Source organism: Primulina eburnea, chromosome 13 (genome assembly GCF_022965805.1).
Source record: "Primulina eburnea isolate SZY01 chromosome 13, ASM2296580v1, whole genome shotgun sequence".
Lineage (NCBI taxonomy): Eukaryota > Viridiplantae > Streptophyta > Magnoliopsida > Lamiales > Gesneriaceae > Primulina > Primulina eburnea.
Genome location: NC_133113.1, coordinates 27,128,417 through 27,146,633, shown reverse-complemented (window position 1 = coordinate 27,146,633; position 18,217 = coordinate 27,128,417). Strand labels below are relative to the sequence as shown.

General features: G+C 34.6%; 2 protein-coding genes and 1 pseudogene across 4 annotated transcripts; 2 read left to right on the top strand and 1 right to left on the bottom strand.

The window, feature by feature from the left end:
- The first annotated feature begins 2,966 nt into the window (after nt 1–2,966).
- LOC140809741 (CBL-interacting serine/threonine-protein kinase 3-like) lies at nt 2,967–6,743 on the top strand. 3 transcript variants are annotated; one of them, XM_073167459.1, is made up of 15 exons: nt 2,967–3,191; nt 3,585–3,769; nt 3,857–3,919; nt 4,076–4,147; nt 4,486–4,593; nt 4,743–4,823; nt 4,957–5,010; nt 5,122–5,247; nt 5,323–5,412; nt 5,501–5,623; nt 5,710–5,820; nt 5,915–6,028; nt 6,131–6,187; nt 6,282–6,356; nt 6,441–6,743. In XM_073167459.1, exons 2-15 carry the CDS (start codon nt 3,599–3,601, stop codon nt 6,513–6,515), a joined length of 1,320 nt encoding a protein of 439 aa, XP_073023560.1. In that variant the 5' UTR covers nt 2,967–3,191; nt 3,585–3,598; the 3' UTR covers nt 6,516–6,743. The 3 variants fall into 3 exon arrangements, with proteins under 3 accessions (XP_073023560.1, XP_073023561.1, XP_073023559.1); XM_073167458.1 differs by having other exon boundaries at nt 2,994–3,191; nt 3,471–3,769; XM_073167460.1 differs by lacking the exon at nt 4,076–4,147 and having other exon boundaries at nt 2,987–3,191; nt 3,471–3,769.
- Nucleotides 6,744–10,113: 3,370 nt separating this feature from the next.
- Nucleotides 10,114–12,819, top strand: LOC140810419 (uncharacterized; annotated as a pseudogene).
- Nucleotides 12,820–12,829: 10 nt separating this feature from the next.
- On the bottom strand, nt 12,830–15,490 carry LOC140809812 (protein NRT1/ PTR FAMILY 4.3-like). Its single transcript, XM_073167547.1, has 5 exons — nt 15,252–15,490; nt 14,924–15,141; nt 14,415–14,837; nt 13,837–13,961; nt 12,830–13,772 (listed from the first exon to the last, which is right to left on the bottom strand). Exons 1-5 carry the CDS (start codon nt 15,325–15,327, stop codon nt 12,953–12,955), a joined length of 1,662 nt encoding a protein of 553 aa, XP_073023648.1. The 5' UTR covers nt 15,328–15,490; the 3' UTR covers nt 12,830–12,952.
- Between the last annotated feature and the right edge of the window lie 2,727 nt (nt 15,491–18,217).

Below are 18,217 nucleotides of genomic sequence, written 5' to 3'. Positions count from 1 at the left end.
ACTTATTCATGTCATCTAATTTTTGAAAACATAGTTTCTCACTAATCATGAAATTAGAAAAAATGTTTATTTTGACAAATAAAGCACCTATTTTGAGGTTTCAGATGCTTAATTTGGCTCTTTAAATACTCCAAATATATATAAAAAAATACTGGAACTTCGAGCAATTACCATAATTAGAGTCTACAAATACATGATTTTACTCCTTAAATACTCATATCCAATTATTTGGAGATGTCAAAATGTAGTTTGAAGTTAATATTGAGTGGCACTGGTGATCATGAATTAAAAAATTTGATACCTAAATTAATACAAATAAGACATAATTTGAGTCCACAAATACTTGATTTTACCATTTAAATACTCAAATTCTATTATTTGAGGATGTCAAAATATATAGTTTGAAGTTAATATTGAGTGACCTTTGATGATGAGATTTGTGAATTAAAGATGTGGTACATAAATTGGTACAAATAGTAACTAATTCGATCCTATATATACTTGATTTTACCATTTGAAGACTCAATTTTGATTATTTTGGCATATAAAAAATATTTCAAGTCATATTGAGTTACTTAAATTTGTGAAGTTAAAATGTGATACCTAAATTGATATAGATAATATATAATTCGAGTGTACCAATACTTGATTTTACTCCCTAAATACTAAAATTCGATTAATTTTTTATGTCAAAATATATAGCTTGTAGGTAATATTGAGTGTACTTTGATGAATGATATTCGTGAAGTAAAAATGTGATACCTAAATTAATACAAATAATATCTAATTCGAGTCACGAAATACTCGATTTTACCATTTAGAAACTCAAATTTGATTATTTGATGATGTCAAAATATATAGTTTGAAGTTAATATTTTTTATGGTATTGAAGTAAATGTGATATATAAATTGATACAAGGAAAACTTAATTCGAGTTAAAAATAGTTGATTTTACCTCATAAATACTCATATCCTATTATTTTGGATGTAAAATTAAACATTTTTAATGTCACATTTTTAGGTATCACATTTATAATTCACGGATTTCATTATCAAATAAATATTATGTCACATTTTAATTTAGGCATCATATTTTAACTTCACGAATGTAAAAAGAATACAGTTTGAAGTTAATATCTTTTGTCATTGCCAAAGGTCACTTGATAATATCCATGGAGTCGAATTAGGTACTATTATTATTAAATTAGACATCAAATTTTTACTTTACGAATGTCATTATCAAATGTCACTCAATATTAACTTCAAACTATTCATTTTGAAATCCCCAAAAATCCCCAAATAATTGGATATGCGTATTTAAGGGTAAAATCAACTTGTAACTCGAATTAAGTTTCCCTTATACCAATTCAGGTAACACATTTTACTTCACGAATGAAACCATAGAAAATATTAATTTTAAACTATATTTTTTGAACATCATCAAATAGTCAAATTTGAGTCTTTAAAGAGTACAATCAATTATTTCGTGACTCGAATTAGGTATTATTTGTATTAATTTAGGTATCACATTTTTACTTCACGAATATCATCATCAAAGACCACTCAATATTACTTTCAAACTATATATTTTGACATAAAAAATTAATTGACTTTTAGTATTTAGAGAGTACAATCAAGTATTGGTACACTCGAATATCTGTACCAATTTAGGTATCACATTTTAACTTCAAAAATGACACATCAAAAGTCACTCAATATTACTTGAAACTATATTTTTTATGCTAAAATAATCAAAATTGAGTCTTAAAATGGAAAATCAAGTATATGTATGATCGAATTAGGTACTATTTGTACCAATTTAGGTACAATATCTTTAATTTATAAATATCATCATAAAAAACCGCTCAATATTAATTTCAAATTATATATTTTGATATAATCAAATAATCGAATTTGGGTATTTAAAAGACAAAATCAATTACATGGACTCAAATTATGTCTTATTTGTGTTAATTTAAGTATCATATATTTACTTCATGAATGTCATTATCAAAATACATTTTGACATCCCCAAATAATTGGATATGAGTATTTAGGGAGTAAAATCATGTATTTGTAGACTCTAATTAGATACTCTTTATACCAATTTAGGCATCACAAATAACGTCATCAAAAACCACTTAATATTATTTTAAACTCAAGTATTTTCTTGCATATTTGAAGTATTCTTCAAATAACCAAATCAAATATTTGGAACACCAAAATAAGTACTTTAACCCTTCAAAATAAGCATTTTTTCTAATTTCATGATTAATGAGAAACTGTGTTTTTTCAAAAATTAGATGATATGAATAAGTCATCCTAACGCAATTTCAATGAAAAGACTAACAATTACAAAATTTGTGGTAATTACTCGAAGATCCAGTATTTTCTTATACACTTAGAGTACTTAAAGAGTCAAATTAAGCATCTGAAATTTCAAAATAGGTACTTTGTAGGTTAGAATAAATATCTAATCTTATTTCATGATGAGTGGTGAACTATATATGTTTTTTTAAAAAAAAATAAAATGACATTAATAAAGTATCATAATGCATTTTTCATGAAAAGACCAACAATGACCGAATTTGTAGTGATTACTCGAAAATATAGTGTTTTTTATACATTTGGAGTATTCAAATAGCGAAATCAAGTATCTGAAACCCCATAATAGGTATTTTATATGTCAAAATAAGTATTTACTCTTATTTCATGATACTTGAGAAATAATTGTTTTTTTAAAATTATATTTTAGATGAATAAGATATATAATATAATTTTTGAAGAAGATATGTGTAATTTAAAAATGTGATTTTTCACAAATCTACCCAAAATAAAATAACCCTAAATGGGTCCAATGTTTTTTGAGCCGTATCTATGGTACATGATCTCACTGTCCTTTTGTCTAAATTTCCGTGCCATGTGCCTGGCTCCATCCCTACTCCGTGTAGCAACCGTGTCAAGTTTTCACCCTGATTGAACCTGAAGAAGGAAGAACATGAATCCTCCCGCAAACCTATGAAACCATCACCATCACTGGAAATTCATCGAAGCCGCGAAAAATGTTCCCTTCTGTTATTATTTTGTATATATTGTATGGAGAACTTGTGGGCTCTTTGAGGCCAACCTGATCCCTCCGATTCTCACGCTCAATCTTAACCTGTCGATTCTTTGAAGCATCCAGCTTTCTTGTAAGTGGTTTTCTGGAAGCGACTGTCCTATGGAGACTAACTTACCTGTTCGGAAATTTTTTGTTATCTCCGACATTTTCTTGGCTTTTGTTGGTTCACTAGTGTTTGTGTAAATTATGAAACGTGGGTGCAGAAATTAATTATTGGAGTTTGGTTGGAAAAAGTTGTGAGCTTTATGAGTGGAGTTTATATTTGGATAAAAGTTAAATTTATTGTTTTTTGGTGCATGATTCTGTTTTAATTAAAAATAAATAAAAATTATCTGTTCTCTTTCTTTAGTCATGATCCCCATTGAAAGCAGTGTTTGATTCGGTAAGTGTACAAGTCTTCTTGATAAAGTGAACTTCATGGGCATAAAAATGAAATTGGATGTTGTTTTTGCAAATTCAATAGAAAGTCAATCAAGAATGAAGCAATCCAAAGTTGGGCGCAGAATTGGCAAATATGAGGTTGGCGAGACAATTGGCCGGGGTTCGTTTGCAAAAGTGAAACTCGCTAAGAACTCCGAGACTGGACAATCCGTGGCTCTAAAGATTCTTAATAAGGATATGGTCCTCGAGCACAAAATGGCTGAACAGGTTATTGAATCATGACTTCTTAAGTAAGTTGTTCTTCTTGCTGTATTTGCTTGATAACAAATCGTACGTTATGCAAAAATTTGGCAGATCAAACGGGAGATAGCGACGATGAAGTTGATAAAACATCCCAATGTAATTCGTTTGTATGAGGTCAATCCCATCTCTCTATCTCTAACTATGGCTTAGAATTTGCAATCAGTGACTACTTTTTACTGAAAATTTGCAAGAAATGCATACCCTTAAAGTGACCTCTCCTCGGGAAGGTCAAGTGTTGCCTGCTAGCCTGATATTCTTGCCTTTCAACAGGTTATGGCGAGCAAGACCAAGATATTCATAATCATGGAATTTGTCACAGGAGGGGAGCTCTTTGATACAATTGTAAGATGAAACCTTCCTATACAAACGTATCTTGGCATTTTCACCTTCTTATGAAACTATATCGTAGAAAATCTTGCTTCTATGTAATAATCCCATGTCGGATTCACGACTTAAAAGTTTAAGGGGCTCTCCAATCTAAGAGGCTAGTTTTAGAGTTCGTACTCTCCACTCTGACATATGAATTAAATTCTAACAGTTGGTTATACTAAGAGTTTTCGAATATACAGTCAGTGGATTTTGATCTTTTGAGTTACCCTTATTCCATTCGTTTCATCCGTCAAATTTATCAGAATAATTTGTTTAACCTGTCTGATATATTATTTTTATAATTGGTGAAGGTGAAACATGGTCGGATGCAAGAAGATGAAGCTAGAAAATATTTTCAGCAGCTCATTAATGCTGTTGATTATTGCCATAGCAGAGGAGTCTTTCACAGAGACCTCAAGGTAGGTGACTTAGCTTTTTAGAATATCTTTCCTTTTAGCATCTCTCTCGGAATATTTTATCTACATTTAACTGGATAAGTGACTTCAATATTTCAGACCCTGCATGAGAAAATATAAACTTATGCTTTATTCTTCCCCAACTGGTGCAGCTGGAGAACTTACTACTGGATACTGAAGGAAACCTCAAAGTTTCTGATTTTGGACTAAGTGCTCTATCCCAGCAAATCAGGGTGAATATGAGACCCTGGAGGATTATTTTTGTCACTTACTACCATTGTCTGCCACTCGTTTATGCTTTACGCTGTACATTTGCACCATATAACGGAAGCATTATTCAAATACACAAAATGATTAATTTGACAGGATGACGGTTTGTTGCATACAACGTGCGGAACTCCAAATTATGTTGCTCCGGAGGTAAAGTTAGAAAGTCACAATACTCTCATGTCCTGGATTATATTTAAATAAATCTTTTGTTTTTTTTTCTCTTATATGCTCTGAGAAATGGGAGTGATAATATCTTCATAGGTTCTGAATGATCGAGGCTACGATGGAGCAACTGCAGACATGTGGTCTTGTGGAGTCATACTCTTTGTATTGCTTGCAGGTTACTTGCCTTTCAATGATTGTAATCTAACGCAACTATATTCAAAAGTGAGTGCTGTTTTTTTAGTGCATCTTTTTCCCTTGTCTGTAAAGTTCTCACCATTTTGACCGTAACATATCCAGATATCTTCTGCAAAATTCACTCGCCCTTCCTGGTTTTCCAGTGGTGCCATCAAATTAATCACTCGGATTCTTGAACCAAATCCAGAGAAAGTACGGTCAATGAAAAAGTCATCTTATTACTCCAATATATGCAAGTATATAGAATTTTCTCAAGTTTATATCATCTTTTGCTTTGCAGCGAATTACGCCCTCCGAAATTCTGGAAGATGAGTGGTTTAAGAAAGATTACAAAGCATCTGTTTTTTATGAGGCCGAAGATATGAACTTGGATGATGTTGGAGTTTTTTCTAATAATTCTGAAGTAAGATTTTTCAGACATAGACTACATCGCGGCCAAACAAGAAATTCAGAATCGGAAAAACTGATGAGTGAATTTCTTATTTGCAGGAATATCTAGAAATAGAGAAAAAGGAGCAGCAGCCAGCTGCTATGAATGCATTTGCATTAATTTCCATGTCAAAAGGCCTCAATCTTAGGAATCTATTCAATATAGAACAGGTTGGTATTCTTGTTTCCTCTGCACAAATTATACAAATATATAATGTGATATAATCGTCATACATAATCTTTTGTTGGCATGGCAATGGTACAGAAGTTCATGAGGGAAACAAGTTTCACTTCTAAGCGTCCAGCCAACGAGATAATCAAGAAAATCGAACAAGCTGTTAAGCCTCTTGGTTTCGATGTTCACAAGCAGAATTACAAGGTATTACTGAATTTTCCTTTGGTACCTGTTTCAGTTTAAAGTTTTCAAATTTCATTGATCTTTCTGCTACTTTTTTGGGCCCATTCTCTCTACCACTCTCAGATGAGCCTTCAAAATATAAAATCAGGAAGAAAAGGCAACCTCAATGTCGCTACTGAGGTATTTGCAGTCGCTTTACATTGCATTTCATACGAGAATAAAAAAATCCAGCTTTCAGATATTTCTGTGTTCATAACACAAACATTGTGCTTAGGTATTTCAAGTTGCCCCTTCTTTCCACATGGTCGAGGTAAGAAAGGCAAAAGGAGATACTTTGGAGTTCCACAAGGTACGCTCAGTTTTGCTGTCGAATTTCTTGAAAAGAGCACCTTCTGTATCCGTGTAATATTACCGTGGTGTTTCCTGAATGCAGTTCTATAAAAATCTGTCAACCTGTCTTGAGGATGTGGTTTGGAAAACGGAGGAGGACACCCAAGAAACAGATTAGAGGTATTCCCTCCTTGTAAACCACAAAGGAGGTTGCAAAATGGAGCGTTTTATTAAAGGATGCGAGTTAACGTATTTTTGGAAGCTAAATTTACATGTTATACTAAATTTTGTGAACATTACTGGCGACATTTTCTGAAGCTAAATAACTGCATTTCCTATGCAACCAAAACGATGGAAAAGAAAGTTGTGTGATCTTGGTATTCGTGCTAACGAAGGATTTTACTTCCTTGGGAGAGCAAACTCTTACCAAAAACAGTCTCTAGAAATTTTAAAATATTCACGGAATTAATCACCAATATCTGAGTACAATTTGGCTGAATTGTAACAAAAGTGACAAAATTTTCCCTTGCAATAAACTTGATCCTTAGTTACTATACTTTCACAAACATGTTTCATCTATCTATATCAAGTTACACACTAGCTAAATGCATATAAAGTGACTTGAATTAATGAAATGAGTCGTGTCGTCGGTGTGAATGTATATTGGTTTCTCATAGACTAAGGAAAAAATTGTAATAATTCTTGTATGCGTAGAGAAATCTCTAGTATCAAATTACCTCGATTACGCATTTCCAAACTCAATGTGAGTATATGTTAGTGAAAGTTTTGGAAACCACGAATCAATTGTGTTGACATTATAAGTAATACCTCATAGGTTTGTAATTTCAAAATGATTTGGAAATTGATATTTAAAGACGAGCACATTCAGTTTACTCATTGAAAGATTAAACCTAAACTGTACTTAGATATTCAATTAGTGCCAAATTTCTAGAGGCTAGTTGTTCGTATCCCCCACATCTAAATATTCAATTTACTCGTTGAAAGTGGTTTTACCCAATATTCAAGTTACTCACTGAAAGGGTTTGATTTCACCAAAATTTTACTTAGATATTGGTGATTCATACCATAAATATTCTTATTTAGTGCCATGATTATTATTCCACGTCTAAATGCGAAATTTATTTATTAAAAATGCTTGATTTGACCATTATTGTACACATATATTAGTGATTCATATATTAAATGTTTCCATTACTGTCAAAGTAGTGGTCGGAAAGGTGGAAGTGCTCCCATTTTAGTTGTCCATGTTGCTGCTGGATCAGAGTAGCCGCGGTGACCTTTTACCACTTTATGGCCTTCCCCTGAATCATGAAGTTTGCATCTCCATCTTTTCCTCGTCACCATACCTGACTGTGTGAAAACACTGCTCTATGCGTTCAAGCCATACATCAGCCAGATCTACACCTTACTCACTGATATGTGGTGGAGATCAGACTTTCACAAAGTATGTGACATTGACACGGGCCTGACGTTGGTTCTCCCTAAGCTCATGATGGTGATGCTCTCGGTGGTGCTGTCTTGAGCCCTCACGATCATGAACAATCTCGTTTTCATGACGACCATGTCTAACACTATCACGACTACTGCCCTCTCCGCGGTTTCCTCATCCTGACATCTGGAAGAAGGAAACCGAGGAAAGTTCTAAATCCCAAAATAAAAACATATATCCCAAAAATCTTTGCATACTCTAGTGCCATCTAAATATAGCGCTTCTACCCAAAACATCTACACTAAAATAAATATCATGTGATAATAAAGCTTAAATAAAGCAAATATAATCATCATCAGAGTAATCAGATATTGAAATCTGTAGTAAGTGGAACTCGTAAAATAACTTGTAATATCTCCGCTACAGCACTGGTAAAACCTTAATAAAGTGTTATACAACCAAATAGAAGTTTGTAAATAAACTCGAAAATAATAGCTGCTGAAAACCTTCTTTGGAAGCATCGATCTCCTCTAAACATTGCTCTATCCACTTGACTCGTCCAACCCGAAACATGTCCGATCCTGTCCTTGTGGGAATATGGTGTCTAAGATAAAAACAAGGATGTGATTACCCTAATCACCTAGTACGTAATGTATAGATATACAAACCTATATGTACATGCATCAATCACGAACGGGTGATTAAGGATCAAATTGGAATCAATGCTGAATTTAGAAGCGCTTGATTGTTAGCACGTTTTTCCGTCGAATTAGTTGGTGGCTCCCACACTCAATCAAAATCTTGGACCTAAAATATCTTGGGTGACCATATGACTCTACGTCATAGCATCAGTGCGTGGCTCCCAGTATCCAATTGTCCAAGAATCAGAGTTGAGTGGCCTTTACTAGATCAAAGCATATCTCAAAGGATATTCAATCTCAACATAACATGGAAATGTCGCATATATAACTAATAATAAAACATGCTTAATATAAGAAATAAAATACCACACATAAGAATTCATACTCAACTAGATATTTCAATCAGTACTTACGTACCTCTACCATCGTTGGAAATGCCTACGCTCCAAGCCTAAACATTATAACCAAAAAATTGTTATTACTCTATATTCATGCTTATAATTTAAAACTCTATCCCCTAATTATAATTAAGGCCCTTGGATCATACCTTCGTTCGTAGTCAATCCTTCGGGGACGATAGCTTTTTGGCTCAATTCTTACGTTTCCGAACACTCCAAGAGCAATTTGCAACCTGTCGAGCCTTCAGAAATAGTTAGAAATTATCACAAAACACTAGAATTTGAGGGTGAAGCTTGTAAATGGTAGGAGAAAAATGAATCCTTCTCGACCTATTTATAGGTGGATTTGGGAGATCTGAACTGGCTTCCAGGCGTACGTGTCATGCTGGCTTTGACACCTCACCAGACGATGGAGATCCGAAGGTCCATTCTAGGGTTCAAAAGATTCGAACTCTTGCGTGTCCAAAGTTCATTGGATGTGTTACTACTTTGCAGGCTGCATGGGTTCGGAAGCTTCAAACTCGCCTTCGGAAGGTCTGAACCAATCGGTAGTTCATAAGAAATTGCATTCGTAAATGCATGGCACTGAAATCTTATAGACCTATTTGCAGTCATCCTGAAACAAATATTAAAAATAATAAATTAATATGAAATAGTATTAAGATTTAAACAAATGAAATAATAAATATCACTAACTATAAAATTACTAATTCTATATTAAACTGATAATGAAAATTCTGCAATGTATAATATGAATCAATATATATTATGAAGATCTTCTTTGAATACTTTGATATTTGATTATGTGGAAAACATATATGTCAGAAATTTCTTTTCGCAAAAGAAAGAAAGTTGTTCTAGAGACTCAACCAGGAAAAATATATTTTTTGGTTAAATTATGTCCCAAACGGACATGATTATAATATACTTCGTAATAAAGTTTGTGCAGCGTCCGTTTTATATATTTAAGCTTATATATATTTTGTATTTTTACATAGATAAAAAAAATGGTTTTGAGAAAATAAATTTTACAATAAATTTTTTATTTAATTTTAAATGTTATAATAGAATAAATGTTTTAATAGAATAAAAAATTATTTAATATATTTAATGAGGATGATAGATTGATAAAAAAAATAGATATAATAGAATTTAATTTTATTTTATAAATGTTTTAATAGAATAAAAAAATTATTTAATATATTTAATGAGGATGATTGATAAAAAAAAATATAGATAAAATAATATTAACTGTGAAATTAAACTATGTGAAGTAAAAAACTTGGAATGCTTTTGTATTGCTTCTCCTCCTCTGTTCATTCTCACTCGCAGAACTACTGGCTGCAAGGGCGCCCTGCTCCCCGCAAGCGCAAATCGATCCCTCTGCTACTCATGCTCCTTTTCATTTCCCTCTTGATGTTATTCATCTTCTCTCTCTCCCCCTCAAATCCCAAGCCCCAAATCCAACACCTGCTGCGTCAAAACCTCAGCCAAAACCTGAACCCGAACCAAAACTTCACCTTCATCATCAAAGTCCTCACTTTCGACCATGTGGAATCTCTCTCCCGCTGCCTCGCCTCCCTCTCCAGAGCCCACTACGATATCAACGATAAAGTTCACTTGCACATATTCGTCGATCATTTTCTGCAAGATTCCTCTAATGGGTCTCTGTGGATTTGGACCGACAATTGAACCATTCCCGGAAGATTCTCGATTTTGTCTATGGGTTTGATTGGAGTTATGGAGAAAAGTTGACGCATTATCGAACGGCAAATGCTGGGCTTCTGGCGCAATGGATTGAGGCCTGGTGGCCCACCTCCGATCAAGAGTTTGCTTAAGATGATCTGGAGGTTTCGCCACTCTACTATAGGTTCTCTATTTGACCTACTTGCTGACTTTTTATTTATTGTACGCGTCGTTTTGCCAATGATATATTTTGTATTTGTTTCTCGTGGTAGGTTTCTTAAGGCTGTGATTATGAATTATTGCTATAATGCCTCCAATTTTAGTCCTTCGATTTACGGTGCATCGCTGCAGCGGCCTAGGTTTGTGCCAGGTAATGTCTATCCTGTTTAATTTCTTTTGCGGTTTCTTATTAGGACATTAACTTGAAGTGGGTTTTGGTAGTTTAGCGGATCAGAAAGTTTTAACAGAATTAGAATGCTGTTACTTAAATATATTGTTTCTCCACTAGAACTATAGGCAAATTAAAAGTAGTGTTTACAGTCTTCAACATCTGAAGCTGATTTAGCTATGGTAATTAGATCAAAATTCCAAATATATATCCTCTTACTGGGATTTTTTAAATTCGTTTTCAATGCATGACGGAGCCTTCATTGGTCCATGTTGTATGTTACCCTCTTTAATAAACAGATCAGATGAGTAATGCACTTAATGATTCTTAGGGGCCTCATCTGTCCTCCGCACCTCTCATTATGCCCGTGGATATGTTTGTAGTATGGGTGGTGGTTAGAGTTTTTACCTGACGTGTTATGGTTCTTTGGTCAGGTAAACATGGAAACAAAATGCAATTGGATGACGGGACTTGTATTTTCTTGTATCAGCTGGTTGGCACTTGGGGCCAGCTTCTTTTCCCAAGACCTTGGAAAGAGTTCCGTCTGTGGCATGATGCACATAAATCAAAAACATGAAACCGTTTTTGGAGGGAATGGTAACCTTTTATATTTATCACTGTGCTCTTTTTTTCTTCATTTCTCTGTCCTTAATTTTCATTATTGCTGAATCAGGTGACAACCAGTTGGTACAAAAAGTTGGGAGAGAAAATTTGGACTCCTTGATTTCTTAAATTTATCCAGTCTCATGGGTACTTCAATATTTATACAAATTTTCTTCATGAGAGAGCACTGAGCATCTCTCATAGGGATCCAGGTGTCAATTATTGGAAAACAGCGGGGCCAGATTCTTACTTAGTGTATGAAAATTATAGTGATTTTAGCTATATCCGCTGAATGAGCTAAAGTGGTATGATTTCTGCTTTAGAAAGGTGCTTACTAATAGAATTGTGGATAGTTCCCGCAATCTTGGTCCTATCCTTCAATCTGTTCAGAAAAATAAATCTGTTATATTAGTAAGTCTATATAGAGTACACGAGGCAGTTATCTGGAATATGGTCTGCCACTTTGAGAAGCTGGATGACGACATTGATGCATTGCACCTTGGCTTGAGTTTAGGAATTGTTCATGCTAACTCAACCACATCATTTAGGACAGAAAATAAAGTCGTATACTGGTCATCTGAAACAAAGTTGGATATAATAAAAAGGCAACTTGAACATTTAGATATGTGGATCATCGATGGCGATTTTTCTTGTGTTGGCGTTTTTTGTCACCCGCCATAGGATTTGATGTTATGATTATTATTTTCTGACATCGTATAATTTGGAGAACAGACTTATTCTTTTCCTAAAATTTTAGCGCGAACACTCGCAATTGCAAAGAGCAAAGTAAAGGGATTGACTTAGCACTATTGAATGTGATTTTCTTGGCAATCAGAGAGTGATACAATGTTGGTCTGATTGCAAAAGCAAGCTAGTTGGCATGGCAGCTCAGCAGAGAGTACATCTGAAATCATTGTTTCTGTTGGAGCAACACAAGCTGGATTTTAAACTTGTTTCATACAGAACTACCAAAATTTGTGTATATTGAAGATGGTTCTGGAAGTTGGTGAGAAACCACGAATTAGCATTTGGGACAAAATGGAAAAAAAAAACACCATTACCAAGGCTTACACGGCCTTGGTAACTGTTATCAGGTATGTAGCTATTAATTAGAGGATCAAATTTTGTGCAGTGGATGAAATCTTTGTGTTGTATGAGGTTTCTGATGACTATTCGTTCTTTTAAACCTTAGATTGGGGCAAAACAGTTATAGGAGTAGTTACCTCATTAGTTTTTCATCTGATTTTTTATTGATTATCTGATACTTGTTGTTCCTTGATGTCAAATGATCAGCCTTCCCATATATTGTTTTTTTTCCGTAGATTATTAACATAATTGAAGAAAGAAAATAGAATAAAGGAAACTCCATCTGCAGCTGCCCCAAATTGGATTTAGCATTTTCTGGCAGAGTTCAAGAACTCATGGATATCCTTACTTCTGAACACATTATCAATACTGTTCATCTGTTTCTTTAACATCTGATCTGTACTCGTACCATGATGCCCATAGTAGATAGATAGCAAAATTGAGGCTACTAAGGATGGCTAAAAACCAGTAAAAATAATCCAACTTGTTATGGTTCAATTCTTTTGCTTCCAGCCAGCCTTGTTTACTTGTTGCAACCTTCTCTGTTATGGCATTGATGATGGTAACAAATATACTGCTAAAGAAATACCCAAAAGATAGTGATAGCAACGAAAAAGAAGTGGAAAGAGACCTCATTCCGGATGGAGCTTCTTTATAGAAGAATTCCATCAGTCCAACCATTACAAACATGTCTGCTATCCCGAAGATTCCATACTGAAAGGAAAGCCAGAAAAGACTAATTGGCTTTAATGGATTCTTGAGAGCTTGATCCCTTCTTTTTACCTCAACCAAACCAGCTATTCCCATTGAAAGGACTGAGAGAACAAGCCCAACGCCTACACGTTGGAGCTGAGTTATCCCAGTTGGATGGCCTGTCAATCTTCGGGCTAATGGGATGAAGAAAAATTCATAGAGTGGAAGTAGAATAACCATGAACATTATGGGAATTACCGGTATGGAAGGATTTGGGATATTTAATGTGGCCAAATGAGGTTCCATCATGTACCCTTGGAGTACAGAGAAAGTCTGCAGTTGTGCCAGGCATGTGTTCATTATAACTGTACTGGAAAAGATAGGCAGCATCCTCATCAGTTTTTTGACTTCCTCAACTTGTGTAACCGTGCAAACTCTCCTTGGCTGAGTATTCACTCCGTCCCATAGAACAGCAGCTTTGTCAAGGAACCTGATTTTTAACACCATTATCAGTAAAGCGAACCAAAACCTCTATGAGGCATCTATGAGTGTACCTGAATTGTCTAGTGTGTAGAAGTTTTTCTTCAGAAATATCTCTTTCTTTATTGGCAATCTCATGCAACATGCCAGGGTTTTCGGGTAATTTCAGATTCCTATTCTGAATCGCAGCAATAATGACCTAAAATACACCAGAATCATAATCAACAAAAATTTGATGAGCTCCTAGGCTCGAAGGTGCAGTGATTCTCTACCATTGAGCCTACACAGAAGCTAAAGTTTGGCCCTTTACCTGAGCGTGTGTGCCTTGGCCATGAGGCACGAGCCTCTGTACACTTTAAAAGTTTCAAAGTGCACTTTAGGCAGTTGGGAAATCCGAAGTGAAGTACCTTTTCACTTTTTAATAAATGATATTTTATTGTCATAGTTCATCATAGTTTATAAAGCAATTTTTTTTGGTATATCTGGAAAATTGTTTTTTTTTTAGATTTTGATATGTTATCCTCTAGAACGCACTTGCACCTCACCTCTACTACACTTAATGTGCCTAAATTTGTCTTGAACCCCTGTTTCCTTGGAGTTTGTCTTGCTTACACGCAAGTAGCTTTTTGGGTTGAGTGGAATTGATTCGGACCTGTGATATCTTAACAATGGAGCTGCTTGCTAACGGTTGGGACATATAGAAAGGCTTTCCAAGTGTAAGAACGATGAAACCAACGAACGCCGTTACTAAACCAGTGAAGAAAGCCCAGTGCCAACCTTTATTCAGAGCTATCCACACAACTGCTGTAACTGCTAATAGTGATCCAATGGTAACACTAAACTGATAATAGTTGAAATAGCTTGCAACGGACCTTGCCCATTCTGGGTCCGTCCGATCGAACTGATCCGCCCCAAGTGCAGCAATGGACCCCTTCACTCCACCAGATCCTAAAGCTAGCAAGCACAAAGAAGTATAAAACATGAATGCTTCACCACCTTTGACACAGCTCGATTTTTCTCCGGAATCAGCTTGTGAATTCTTGTAGTACGCCTGGATTGTAATTAGGAGCAGTCCCTGTGGACCAAAAACAAGAATAATCTGACAAGAAATTTAGGGGTGCATTTTTCTTGAGGAATTATTGAGTTGTAAATTTTTTTTACCGTAATTTCAAGAAATCCAAAAATCAGGCATGTGTACAGTCGATTCAGATAAGTGTCTGAGATGAAACCTCCCACAATGGTGAGCAAGAAAGTTGAACCTAAAAAGTTGGTGAGCGTGTTGGCCGAGGTTGAAATACCAAAGGACATAACATGGTGGAAGTACAGTACCATAATGGACATGTTTGCCACAAATCCTATGTTTTCCAAGGCTCCCAGAACTGCACCAAATTGCAAAATTTCTATTTTCATAGAAGAACATAAACGTGTCCTTGATCTTACTCAAAATCTGTGTACAGTTCTTCAGCAAAAGAATTAAGCAATAACTTACAGAAAACGAAAATGCAAGCCCTGAATCCTCCTCGTCTTCTGGACTTGTTGTAATTCAGTTTGTATAGAAAATCCATGAAACTTAAGTTGTGAATTCTAAATTCTTGTTGAATAAATATTTCATGTGAAAATTTTGTGTGTATTTATATTTATACACACTATATCTTATTTTTCGAGACAAGATTACTGTTTCTGTCTTGCCCGAACATGACACTGGTTGAAATGTCAATTAAAGTTATCTACATTGCACGAATATCCCTTCGTTTGTATTGTTTCCCATTCTTGTTTCTGTTTTCAATTTTGTGTAAGTTTATTTGTTGTCCAAAAGATATCTGTTGGAAGTCAAAGACTGAATAAAATTGTCTCCTTTGATTAAGTTAAACTTATGGTCAGTCTGATACAAAAACTCACTTGAATAATTATAACTTCTAAATTACTTTAATCAGTTTGATTTTCTAAGTGATCTTTCAGGAAAAAAAAAAACAATGTTTGGATATAAATGAGGGGAGAAAGAGCCTTTTCATTTGTGGGAAAAAAGTCCACATTTTCTAACTTTATTTGAATTCTCTGTCTCTGAGCCATTATAATGAAAACTCACAACGCATAATTATTCACATATAAGTCCATACTCATATAAATATAATCGTTCCAACAATCTTACACTTATGTTATATGTGTAACCTTATATTATATTTTGTGAAAATAACTTTATAAGCTCAAAACTGTTGTCATTCCCAAAATATATCTATAATCAATCTGGTCCATGAATCATATCAACATAGGATCAAAGTAGTCTTCCCAAATGTAAGGTAACTCGACCCATCAATGGTCACATATGGCTACACGTAAGTAAATGTGTAGCATAGAAATTTCATGCAATGTGATTCTAACATGCATATTTTCAACTGGTCCTCCTTAAAACTCATTGAGATCAAACTTTAAATCATAATCAGAGTATGATATAACTTGAAATTTTTTCTGTAGAAAATAATTTTATATAATTGTAACTGAAAATGTTTACAACTAGAAAAAAATTTATAATAACAAACTCTCACTAAACTCAGTATCATCAATTGACATAACGCTCATACGAGCATTGTGCTCATCAAAGTGTTTGGGTGGTAATCTCTTGGTAAGCGGATGTTCAATCATGGAGATTGTACCGATATGTTCAATAGGCAACTTGCAACTCTGAATTCTTTCTGTAACAACCAGAAACTTGATGCACATATATTTTGACTTTATCGAGCTCATGTTGTTATTAGAATACATGACTGCTGATTTATTGTCACAATGTAATCATAGTGGGCTTTCAATTCAATCAATAATGTGCAGACCTATGACAAAATTTTGCAGCGATATCCCATTATTGGTTGCCTCATAACACTCTACAAACTCAGTTATCATAGTGGAAGAGGATATAAGAGACATCTTTCGAGAAATGACACCTCCAGCAATGAGATATATGTATTCTGACATAGATTTCATACTATCTTGGCATATAGCAAAATCGAAGTCAGTATACATAATGACCTCAAGCTGATCCAACCTCTGATATATGAACATGTAATCTTTTGTTCCCTGCAAATACCGTAAAACTCTATTGACTGTTTTCCAATGTTCTACTCCTGGATTACTTAGATATCTTCCCAATATTCATGTCACGTACGTAATATCTGGATGTGTACAAACCTAAGTATATACTAGACTCTTTATTACAAATGCATAGAGAATCTTTTGCATGTCTTTTTTCCCCAATGTCCTACTCTTAGATTACTTAAATATCATCCCAACATTTTTTTCACGTACGTTATTCTAGACGTGTACAAACTTGAGCATACATCAGACTGCTCACTGTAGATGTATAGAGAATCTTTTGCATTTTCTTTTCTTCAAAATCATTCTTGGAGATGTGAAAACCCGAAATCTTGCAACGAGAAAATCTATATATGTCATAGGAAATTTCAGCTCATTTTTGGCACAACAATTTTTAGTTCCATACAATCATAATCTTGAAAATTTGAATAATCATTGTCTCTTCATTATTGACCATTTATCACCATATGGAAGTGCACCAATCTTGGAAGAGATTCATGCAGCGGAAATCACTCTCCATTTGCACTTTAGGAAAACCAAAATCACTCATGAATCTCGGGTGTGTATCTTGAATCAAGAAGAGGCCACGTTCATTCGGGAGAGAAAAGTGCAATCATCGCGTTGATTAAGCAATCAGCGACATTCTTGGAATGATACGGGCTTACCTTTATAGTTGATTATTCAAGCCTATATAAGAAGCAAACTCCCTCCCCATAACTTCAAGAATTCGAAATTTAGCATTTGCAGCAGCCTAGTCGAAGCTCTACCGCAACCTTGTTCGAACGAAGTTCTTTTAGCATGTCCTTCTAGCGCCTTAATCCAAACGAAATCAGGCAAGTGGGCTTTTGCTATGTATTTCTTTGTAACTTAAACTTTGTATAAGTATTTCATGACATACGTCTATGCGTGTCAAATCATTTACGGAAAATGCTATTATATATTTTATAAAATCTCGATCGATGTACGATATCTTCTTCTACTTCCGATGTTCTTTGATTCTGCTGAGTTCTTTCAAAAAGTCCGATAAATGTTGTTTGATACATTTGATTCTGTGGTGCACTGTTATGATTCGAGTGGGATATGGAACGACGATTGTAAATTTATATGGCCCCCATCAGTGGGTATAAAACTGTGTTTCGGCCCTCATCAGTGGGTATAAAACTGTGTTTCGGCCCTCATCAGTGGGTATAAAACTGTGTTCCGGCCCCCATCAGTGGGTATAAAACTGTGTTTTGGCCTCACCCCTTAGAGGACTAACATACTGGGGACAATTTGACCATGGAAAACGAGATGAATAACAGTGTTTTCATTTGTTCTGATTCGTTCTGTTCTGAATTGTCTGATAATCTCTGTTTCACATTTCAATTCCGA

What these genes read in the sequence shown, in the direction of transcription:
- LOC140809812 (XM_073167547.1), bottom strand. Translation starts at nt 15,327, where the DNA reads ATGGATTTTCTATACAAACTGAATTACAACAAGTCCAGAAGACGAGGA. An exon ending in GGCTTGCATTTTCGTTTTCT is followed by an intron (nt 15,142 to 15,251) that starts GTAAGTTATTGC and finishes AATTTGGTGCAG; the next exon opens with TTCTGGGAGCCTTGGAAAAC. An exon ending in CCATTGTTAAGATATCACAG is followed by an intron (nt 13,962 to 14,414) that starts GTCCGAATCAAT and finishes GGTGTATTTTAG; the next exon opens with GTCATTATTGCTGCGATTCA.
- LOC140809741 (XM_073167458.1), top strand. Translation starts at nt 3,539, where the DNA reads ATGGGCATAAAAATGAAATTGGATGTTGTTTTTGCAAATTCAATAGAA. An exon ending in TTTTTTCTAATAATTCTGAA is followed by an intron (nt 5,624 to 5,709) that starts GTAAGATTTTTC and finishes TCTTATTTGCAG; the next exon opens with GAATATCTAGAAATAGAGAA. An exon ending in ATACTTTGGAGTTCCACAAG is followed by an intron (nt 6,357 to 6,440) that starts GTACGCTCAGTT and finishes TCCTGAATGCAG; the next exon opens with TTCTATAAAAATCTGTCAAC.